This window comes from Nelumbo nucifera, chromosome 5 (genome assembly GCF_055504915.1).
Source record: "Nelumbo nucifera cultivar China Antique chromosome 5, China Antique-T2T, whole genome shotgun sequence".
Lineage (NCBI taxonomy): Eukaryota > Viridiplantae > Streptophyta > Magnoliopsida > Proteales > Nelumbonaceae > Nelumbo > Nelumbo nucifera.
Genome location: NC_142653.1, coordinates 64,641,240 through 64,652,540, shown reverse-complemented (window position 1 = coordinate 64,652,540; position 11,301 = coordinate 64,641,240). Strand labels below are relative to the sequence as shown.

The 11,301-nt window shown below is 39.4% G+C and overlaps 1 protein-coding gene across 3 annotated transcripts in view; it reads right to left on the bottom strand.

Annotated features, from left to right (window-relative positions):
* Positions 1-315: 315 nt before the first annotated feature.
* LOC104590060 (protein YLS7-like) overlaps positions 316-11,301 on the bottom strand; it is a 50,423-nt gene continuing 39,437 nt past the window's right edge. For all 3 annotated transcript variants that reach the window (XM_010248575.3, XM_010248577.3, XM_010248576.3), the window contains 2 exons: positions 1,535-1,812; positions 316-1,414 (listed from right to left, as the gene is read on the bottom strand). In XM_010248575.3, coding sequence (XP_010246877.1) covers positions 605-1,414; positions 1,535-1,812 — 1,088 coding nt within the window. In that variant the 3' untranslated portion in view covers positions 316-604. The remainder of the gene's footprint in view (positions 1,415-1,534; positions 1,813-11,301) is intronic.

Genomic DNA, 11,301 nt, shown 5'->3' with positions numbered 1-11,301 from the left:
TTGAAGAGTTTTGGAAACATTTTAGTATGATTATGAGGATGGACTATAATGGGAATGAATCTATTCATGCCTTGCTACTGAGATGGTTTCACTTTGGCAAAGCTTTCTCAACATATATGTTACAAGGTGGGTATGAAAACTTGTTTTGTGACATGGGAGTTATGACAACCCTGTGCATTTGGGGCTCCTGCCAATGTGAGGTATAGGAAGGAACGGATGTACACGGCCTTACCCCTACAGATAAAGAGAGAGGTTATTCCCAAACTCCAATATTTTGAATAGAACCCGACCGTTGCGCCAGAAAAGAAATAGGAATTAATTTGAAGAGGACATTTATCACAATAATTAACTTCAATGGGAGTAACCCAACCGTTGCGCCAAAGAAGAAATAGGAACCGTTGCTAGGTTAAATTACCTCAATAATTAACCTAGCAACTGATTATCACAGCTTTACTACAGAAATTTTCTAAAGCGTGTAGAGGATTTTGCTAGTCTTGCTCTTCCTGATAGTTTGGTTCGACTTAAAAGGAAAATTATCATTTACAGAAAAAAAAAAAAAATTACAAGGGAACAGATGGTCAACCAAGAAGGCACCCAATGTATCTCATGTAGAATATCTTCCAGTACCGTCAAATTGTCGCCTTATGATTTCAAGGACAAGTTCGTTCCATGTATCAACTGGACCCGGCATGCACCAGTGCAAACAATCCTGTGGCGGGGGCTTGCCATCTGGGCCACGTTTTGTGATCTTGTTTGGATCAGGGTTGCGATATGGTCCAGGGTGCCCATCATGACGGTATCCAAATGCTTTCGTGATATCCATCAACTTCAATTTCGAACGGTTTGATAACTTCTTGAGTGCACGATTGAAACCTACCACCTGTTTCTCATGCATCACATCAGTAAAACCATTTTGTACCAGTTCACCTTCCAAGGCAGGCTTTGTCTTTCCCGTGCATGACCCTCCTGTGTTCCAGGCTCCACCCTCATAATGATCAGGTGAATAGGAACGGACTATGGTCAGGCCTGTATAATTAGGGTGGGTTGCAATAGCGGTGAGAATTGTCTCAACAGAGATCCCAAAAGCTTCAACGTTATCAATTTTCTTTGGGCGGGACTTGTCTGGCCACCATAACTGTCCTCCAACGATCTCATTGTTGAATATGTAAACCGATTGTTTGGCAAACCAATGGCCAGAGGAGAGGACAACCACATCAAAGCTTGGGAGAAAATCCAAAAAATCTTCATCCGGTGCATCAAGGTGAAGCTTTACCACCCCCTCAGGAGCAAAGTCAAAAGGTTCTGAAGTTTTGTGGACTAGCCAGGATGACCATATCCGGACAATGGTAGTAGAGGTTGACTTGAAATACCAGCGCTGCATTCTCTTGTTGCCACGGTTTCTTGGAGCTTCAACCTGAATATGTACCAATGGAAGAGCAAAAATAATTATTTAGTTGTCTGAAAATGCAGAAACTTTCATTGATGCATATATAATAGTAAATCGGCTGTATAGGAAGGGTGTTTGAGTGATTACCTGCCAGAGGATGCATAGCATAGATTCCATCTGGTTCCGAGCAACTGAGTCTCCAATGAATGCTAGAGTCTTCCCTCTCATCAACTCCAGGAATTTGCTGGTATTGAACCGAGGGAGATCACACCCTGATGGTTTCCATCGCCAGTTCTCATAATCCTTGTCAGGCCTCCCATTTCCCTGGCAGTTCTGCATCTGTGTTAGGACAGGACAAGAGTTGTTCGTATATAAGGGCCCGGATGAATCATAGAACCATTTTCCATTGTACAGGTCGCATATCCCTAAATAATAAAATAAAGTTCAAATTTCAGAAACATTAATGTAAGAGACGAAATAGAAATACACCAAATATTTTGGCAAGAAAACGACAGACTTGAGGAATAATGACAGGTTCTGCTCAAAGTAAGTTTTTCTTCTATAAATAAACAATTATAATGCAATTGAAGCAGTGACTACACAGAAAACACGCACACACACAAAAAAAAAAAATACTAAATAAACACTTCAAATTATGCAATACCCAACCTGGATTTGAAGTGTGACATTGTAACGTAATGGCTAATGGCCAGAAGGGGTGATGGGGAGGGAAGATGCTATGTTCATTAATAATCCTATTGATTTGTATCGTCTTAACAGCTATGCATGATATAGTTGCATTAATTTTGCACCTTCTATTTAAAAATTTAAAATGACAAGAAAAAACACTAAGCAATGATTGTTAAGGTGCAACTCTATGTGACAGTGGATCACCTAGTCAACTAGGTAAATTGGGTCCTTTAAGCAATAATTGTTCAGGTGCAACTCTATGTAAGTTTCATTTGGAAACATGGAAACTTGTATAGCCTTATTTCTCTCTCTCAAAACCCTTGGGTCCTTTATGTTTCAGCAGCAACACCCTACTCTAGTGATACAAAAAGTATGATAAGATGATACCAATATGATGCATCCATGCTAATAATATTATAATAACATGTCAGTCCTGCAATTCTTTTAACCTAGACCACACCTTGAAAACCATGAATAAAGCATTATAAGCTATTCAGCTAGGAAAAAATATCCAAAACAATCATAATATGTAATTTCAATGGTTCCTGCGAAACTTTCATAGCTTCAAGGAAATAAATGAGAAAAAAATGGAAATGTTGGAATTGAATCACTGCAATTAATGAACAAATATATTATTTCTTTTTTTATCTCACATCTGTGGCACCCACAGTCGCTGCATCAACCGACAACCTCCAATACCAAAAGGGCCACATCACTCTTTTATCAGGTTTCAAATATTAATGAAGTTTGGGGCCTAAACGGTGCGGATCTAAAGAAAAATGAAATTTTGTTTTAATTTTATTTGGGTTACACAATCTTGAGAGAGACAGAGGGAGCAAATGCCATCTTCACTCGCTCAGTCTTCATTTTCCGGTAATTTGTTGGTGACAAATGGAGAGAGAGAGAGAGAGAGAGAGATCATCTTCACTTGCCGGATAATAATGAGAGAGATGGCATCTTCACTGACAATCATAAACATCATCTCACTTACAAAACACATTTTCTGGATGACTAACATCTATAATCTCTCCTGTTTTCTTATGTGAACAAAACAGTTTTTCCTTTCTATTAGAGCCTCCCTGTTCTGGATTACAGCAATTAAATCAGTCCTTACACTTATTATCTTAAACTGTCGTTTCACTCATTCTCTTCTCCCCACTCCCTCCCCTGAGCCTCCTCTCTATCTCTCTTTTCCCGTTTTAATCAATGTCGATAACAAGATCACCCATGAAAGGCCATCGGATGGGCAGCAAGATAATCCTATCAAGTGCATGTGGATTCAATATGGAGAGCATTCTCTTTTTTAAGTCCTTCAAATCCAAATAGCCTCTTATGGGAACTTTTCCTCTTCCACTACCTTTAGGAAGTTTCAGCTTTTCGTCATAGATGAAACAGTCGTTACCACCGTCCGTTGTCACCACCTTTCAGATTGCCAGAATTAAATGTCTGAGACATTTAAAACTTTTCATGTCTGAGATTCTGAGTGAAGTGTGAAGGTGAAGATGAACTCTGTCCCCAAGGACAACATTAACGTTTAGTTTAAATGTATTAATTTTATATGACGTGTTCAATTTGTATTGGATGTTCCCGGTTTATGCGGCGACCCCAGTTGCCACAGATGTAAGCTCTTTCTTTTCTTAACATGTTAGAAGCATTGATTGGATATAGCTTCAAAGCAGTGTTTCTCTGTACTGATGTACAACAAAGTAAGCAACAGAGTTTAGGGAAAGGCAAAGGAAACCTAGTTTCAAGTTATGAAAAAGATCTATCAATTCATTCTATGTTTTTTGTGGAGTTCCTGCTCAACTCAGGGGTCACTTCGAGGGTGACTCAATCTCCTTACAGAAGAGAGAGAGGGAAAGAGAGCAAAGTGAGAAAACAATGAAATTGAAGTAATCAATCTCTGCCCTCATTTACCTCGACCAAACCTTTTATCTTCCAATTACAATTTGAAATTCATCTAGAAGCTTCTAGATCTAACTGTCATGGAGTTAGATCTAACTTGCTGATATGGCTTAATCCACCTTGTATAGACAAGACATACGGGACGTGACTTAGTAAGTGGAGTTGTGGACTATGGGCTGGCATGTGTATGAGCCTGCTTCTGGGATTGGCTCTTAGGAACTGTAGGTGATTGAGCCAAGGTTCCTACCATTCTTCAACAAAGCAGACTGAAGGAATAGCATTTATGGTGGGAAGAAGGAAGACCTAGGGTGGGTGAAATGTAAAGGAACGTTGTTTCATAGGAAATTACAACTTTTAAAGGGAAGAATCAAGGAACAGAATATTGAACATTTTGGAACACTAGAAGAAAAGAAACAAAAGGTTTCTGATCAGATTGAAGGATTGGATGCAAAATAATCACAGGGCCTCTTTGAGGAAAGAGATAGAGAAATAAGGTGTTCACTGAAAAAAAAAAAACAATTGAAGGACGTCTTACTGAACAAGGAATTAGTTGGAGGAAAAAATTGAGGAATAAGTGGGTTAAAGAGGGTGACAAAAAGAAAATATTTCCATGTGATGGCCAATGGCCAAAGAAGGAAAAACTTTGTATCTAAATTGGAGACGGAAAATGAGGTGACTCAACCAAGGAAGATTAATAGGGCTTTTGTTGACCATTTTAAATCAATTTTCAAAAGGCCTATAAACAAAAGATGTTGGATAAAGGGTTGGACTGGCCTAGTCTCCCTAAGAATTTGAAGATTTGGATAAAAAGGTCCTTTGACTTTGAAGAGATAAAAGAAGACGTGTTTTGAATGGATAGGTCCAAAGCACCAGGGTCAAATGGATTCACTATGGCTTTCTACCAAGACTATTGGGATATTTTGAGGGGTGATCTTACAGAGGTTTTTAAGGAATGTTTTGAGAGGAGAATAATCAATCTAGGCTTGAACGCCACTTTTATTACACTAATCTCCAAAAGGAATGAAACTAATCACCCTAAGAGTTCAGACCAATTAGCTTGGTGAGTAATTTATATAAGATAATAGCTAACATCTTGTCTCTAAGGATTTAGAAAGTGCTCCCTCTCATAGTTTTCTCAAATCAAGGGGCCATTGTGCCAAATAGACAAATTATAGATTACATCTCAATTGCCAATGAACATGTTAAGGAAATGAAAAGATCTACGAAGAAATGAATAATTTGCAAGTTGGACCTGAATAAAGCTTGAAGAAATAGTTGGTTAGCCACGAGTGTGGGGTTCCATACCCACACTCAGGCTCTAGTGTGTGGTTCCATACCCACACCTAGTTGTTTCTAATTTCTTTTATTAGTTGTTTCTAATTTCTTTTAAGTTGGACCGGCTGGCCTTATTGTTTCTAATTTTTGTTTTAGTAGGACTAAGACTTTATGTTTATTTCCTATTCTTGTAAGGAACCTAAAGCTATAAATAAAGAAGTGTATGGGGCGGCAGATCATCAATCACCGAACTCCTTCATTCTTCTCCTCCTCTCTTCACTCCTCACTCTTCTTTTCTCTCTCTCTCCTTCTCTTCGAACCTGTATTACTTCTCTAATCACACAGTAACAGTTCTACTTCTTACAAGTTGGTATCAGAGCATTCGATCTAGGGTTTTCTCATGTGGATTTAATTCAGCCGACCACATGAGAATTATTTAGGGCTGGAAGTTCAGAAAGATCCTTACTTTGGCTGATTCTTGGAGGTTACAAGAAGTTTTTTAGCAGCTATCCTAAGATTGAAGAGTGCTTATTGTAATCAGGAAGAATCAGGCAGGAATTGAGTGATCAAGATCGATTCTTTGATCAAGATTGGAGGTGCCGATCAGCTTTTTTTTTTTTTGTTTCTTGATTCTTTGACCAAGATTCAAGAGGTGCCAACAGTAGTTGATTGATCAAGTTTGAAGACTGAAGGAAGCAATCAGTTTTCTAGGCAAACTTCTCCTTTTCTTGAGGCCAACAGCAGTAAAAGCAATCAGTTTTTTTCTGGGCAAGTTCCTTCTTTTCTTGAGGCCGGCAACAGTAATGGCTACTTTTCTTTAGAAAGCTAGTTCTTTTTTTTTTTGAGATTGATATTCAAAAAGTCATTGCTGTTCATTCAGAGAAGTGCAGCTAGAAAATCTCTTCTTTTTCACCTATTTTTAGGAGAAAAAAACCTAAAGTCCAGGACAGTAATTGATTGTTATCTGGTTCTGGGTAACTGCAAAATCCTTGTCCTAGGTTGGCTATTATCAGCCTTGGGGTACAGTTTTTCTTATTACAGTAGGTTTCCTAACCTAGAATGGAGTTCAAGAACCAAGGGGAAGGTGTTTTTTGGACTGGTGGTTCAGGTAACATGACTGAGAACACCTTTCAGATTACAACTGTTAAATTTGATGGAACAAACTACTTAGAAATGGGCCCAATCAGCCATGATGGCTGTTGGGGGTAGAGGAAAACTGAACTTGCTAGGGGATGTGAAGGAACCAACCAAGACCCTACTTATGCTAAGTGGGTTCAAGAGAACTTTTTGGTGATGACATGGCTGTGCAACTCTATGCAGTCACACATCAGCCGAAACTACTTGTGGGCCAAAACAGCTAGGGAAATATGGGAAGTTATGAAGGAAACCTACTCTCAGCCCCTTAATGTTTCTAGGGCTTATGAGCTGAAATGTGAGGTTAAAAATATGAGGCAAGGAGAGAAGCAGTCTCCGTTTACTTTTCAACCTTAAAATCCCTGTGGCATGAAATTGACCATCTTGAAACAATTGAATGGGAGAGTCAGAAAGATGCACAAACATATAGAAAGTAGGTTGAAACTAACAGAGTTTTTGAGTTCCTAGCTGGTCTGAATTCTGAATATGATATTGTGAGACAGTAGTTATTGACAAGAGATAGTGTGACTTTATCACAAGCCTATTCCCTAGTGCATAGTGAATAAACTAGGAGAAAGGTTATGTTACAGGAACAGCCCTCCGAATCAGCCTTGGCAGCAGTTAGACCTAAATCTGGGGGGGATAAGGAGAAGGGAGCTAAGAAGGTCTTAGTATGTGAACACTGCAAGAAACCTAAACATACTAAGGAAACCTGTTGAAAGTTGCACCCTCATTTAGTTCCAACAAAGCTCAGAAATAAGAAAGGGAATACTAATATGGCTGTCAACACTGATAGTACAACTTCATCAGGCACAAGAGGCACTCCTCTAGATACTCTAGCTGCAGTCTGAACTGCTCTGACTCAACTAGAAAATGAATTTCATAATTCAGCTCAGCCTACATCAGCTTAACAGCCTACTTCGGCCCTTGCTCATACAGGTACAAGAGCTACTGCTTGCCATGCTTCTGTCCCAGGTAATACTAAACCTTCCTGGGTAATAGATTCAGGTGCTTCAAATCATATGACCAACATATCTACTCTATCTAGCACCTATTGTTTATCCTCTGGGAGAGACAAAGTTTCTATTGCTGATGGCTCTCTTGTACCAATTTCTGGCAAGGGAGACATCAGATTATCAAATACCATCACCCTATCCTCAGTTTTGCATTTTCCCAAGCTTAGTGCTAACTTACTTTCAGTTAGTAGTATTACTAAAAATCAAAAATGTTCAGTAACTTTTTTCCCTGATCGGTGTATTTTTCAGTATCTGGAAACGAAGAAAGCAATTGGGATTAGCCATGAGATGAATGGAGTCTACCTACTGGAACATTCACAGGGGGAGCAGAGTGAAGCAAGGAAATTGTTTGTTTCTCAGTCTTGTAGTAAGATTATGCTTTGGCACAACCGCTTAGGTCATTTATCTTTTGGGTCTTGAAAGAGTCTTTGTCTGGGTTAAAATGTGAAAGTTGTGAACTTGCAAAACACAGTAGATCATCTTATCCTTTAAGTAAAAAAAAGAAGCAACCTTCCTTTGGAGATTGTGCATACCGATGTTTGGGGGCCCTACCATACTCCCACCATGGGGGTACAGATATTTCTTATTATTTGTTGATGACTATACCCGTTTTTCATGGATTTATCTTATGCACTCTTGAGATGAGGTCCCCTCTCTGACCCAAGCTTTCCATCAGATGATCCTAACCCAATTTGAAACCAAAATCAAGATTCATAGATCTGATAATGCCAAGGAATACTTTGCAAAACCCTTGGTATCCTATCTCCTTGATCATGGGATCATTCATCAGAGCACCTGTCGTCACACACCTCAGCAAAACGGGGTTGCTGAGAGAAAAAACAAGCATATTTTAGAGGTAGACAGAAGCATCATACTTAACTCCAATGTTCCCATACGTTTCTGGGGAGATGCAATCCATACAGCCATATACCTCATTAACAGGGTTCCTTCACGAGTCCTAAACATGCAAACCCCGTTCAATCTTCTATATCTAGATAAGGACCTGTTCACTATTCCCCCTCAAAACTTTTGGGTGTACTTATTTTGTTCAAATCCTTGGACCTCATCGCTCCAAGTTTGACCCCAAAGCCACTAAGTGTATTTTCCTTGGGTATGCACAAAATCAAAAGGGATATTGCTGTTATGAGCCAATTTCAGGGAAGCGCTTTGTGTCCATGGATGTCACCTTCTTTGAGGATATGCCCTACTATCATAAGGCTTCTCCTCAGGGGGAGAATAGTGAGGAAGGGATTTCAGTTTCAGCCCCAAGAATTCCTTTACCTATCCTAGTTACTGAGGGGGGGAGTTGCGAAGAAGATTGTCAAAAATGCAGGGAGTTGAGAGTGTATCACAAAAAGTGGTGGAAGTAGGTTGATTCTCGTACTCAACAGCAATCTAGGCCAATTCCAACATCTTCTACAACTCTAGATCCGGATACTACTATTGCTCCCACTGTTGATCCCACTGTTACATATGCTCAGCCATCACTGACAGATGGCCTTGATCTTCCAATTTCTATTGGTAAACGGAAGCGTCATTGCACATCCATTGCCCATTGCATCTCCAAGTTCATTTCCTATAATTGTCTCTCAGAATCCTACAGATCTTACTTGGCATCTATTTCTACTATTCCTATACCCAAAAAAGTGCAAGAAGCTCTTTTGATACCTGAATGGAAGGAAGCAATGCAAGTAGAGATGAATGCTCTTGTCAAGAACAACACATGCAGCTTGAAGGGAAGAAACCTGTTGGATGCAGATGGGTGCTTACTATGAAATATAATGTTGATGGTACTATAGGGAGGTATAAGGCTAGATTGGTTGCAAAGGGACTCACACAAACTTATGGCATAGACTATACAGAAACCTTTGCACCTGTTGCAAAAATGAACACTATCAGAGTTCTTCTATCCATTGTTGCAAACTTCTCATGGCCACTATTTTAGCTGGATGTTAAGAATGCCTTCCTCAACGGAGACTTGTAGGAGGAAGTATACATGGAGTCACCCACTAGTTTTTATAGTACAAAAGTAGGAAAGAAAGTTTGTCTTTTGAAGAAGGCCTTGTATGGGCTAAAACAATCCCCAAGAGCTTGGTTTGATAGGTTTAGACTGGCTTTGGACAAATTCAGATACATACAGGCTCGGTCAGATCACACTCTCTTCTTTAAGAAGACAAGTCATTCCCTGACTCTACTTGTAGTCTATGTAGATAACATTGTGATAACAGGAATTGACTAGTGAAATTGAAACCCTTAAATAGCACCTTCACAAGGAATTTGAAGTGAAAGACCTAGGAAAGTTACACTATTTCCTAGGAATTAAGGTAGCTCGATCTAAGCATGGCAATTTCATCTCCCAAAGGAAGTATGTTTTGGACTTATTGGAAGAAACTGGCAAGTTAGGAGTGATACCTGCTAATACTCCCATTGATCCTAACCATAAGATAAGTGCAGAAAGTGGAGAACTCCTTGAGGACAGGGCTATGTACCAAAGGCTGGTTGGGAAACTTCTTTATCTCTATCTAACCCAACCAGATATTTCTTATGCTGTCAGTGTTGTCAGCCAATACATGCATTCTCCCAGGACCACCCACCTCCTTGCAGTAGAAAGGATCCCTACCTACTTAAAGAGATGTCCAGGGAGAGGTATACTCTTCAAGAATAATGGTCATATGAAAATAGAAGTGTATATAGATGCAAATTGGGCTGGATGTGTTCATGACAGGAGGTCCACCTGTCCAATGGTATTGCAAAAGTGTTGTTTCCTGGAGAAGCAAGAAACAAAATGTTGTTGCTCGCTCCAATGCAAAAGCAGAATAAAGATCCATGGCCAATGGTGTTGCAAAAGTGTTATTGTTGAGATCCTTGCTTAATGAGTGGAGATTGATTATGAGAAGCCTCTGATGCTATATTGTGATAATCAAGCTGCAATTAATATTGCCCACAACCCAATACAGCATGACAGGACTAAGCATATCAAGGTTGACAGACATTTTATCCGAGAGCGAGTCGCATCTCAAGAAGCATGCCTTCCTTACATTGCCTCAGACATGTAATTAGTTGATCTCTTCACCAAAGCAGTCAAAAAATCAAATTGGAGACAGATCTACGCAAATTGGGCATGACAAATATCTACTCCCAGCTTGAGGGGGAGTGAAGAAATAGTTGGTTAGCCACGAGTGTGGGGTTCCATACCCACACTCGGGCTCTACTGTGTGTGGTTCCATACCCACACCTAGTTGTTTCTAATTTCTTTAATTGGTTGCTTCTAATTTCTTTTAAGTTGGGTCGGCTAGCCTTATTGTTTCTAATTTTTGTCTTAGTAGGACTAGGACTTTATGTTTATTTCCTATTCTTGTAAGGAACCTAAAGCTACAAATAAAGAAGTGTATGAGGCAGCAGATCATCAATCACCAAACCCCTTCTTTCTTCTCCTCCTCTCTTCACTCTTCACTCTTCTTTTCTCTCTCTCCTTCTCTTTGAACCTGTATTACTTCTCTAATCACACAGTAACAGTTTTACTTCTTACAAGTAAGCTTATTATTTGGTTAATTGGACTTAATTTATTGAGGTAATGAATCAATGTGGGTTTGGAGATAGTGGTGTAAATGAATGGATATGGGGGTGTTTAAGAACTTGTCCCTATTTGGTGGTAGTTGTAGTGATACAGTGGACCAGACCTGATATATTTATTTGTGGTCCCATAAGCTCAGTCTTTTGTTGTTTATTTTTTGGCTTTATGCTTGCTTTCTTGTACTGTTATAGGTAATAGGGAATTTTTTGTCCTTTTACCTAATGTTATGTTAAACATATAAATAATACTGCTTAGGCCGGCAGTAATTTACTTTTCGCCCATTCCTCTCTTGTTCTCCATCTATTATCTTCTCTCTTCTT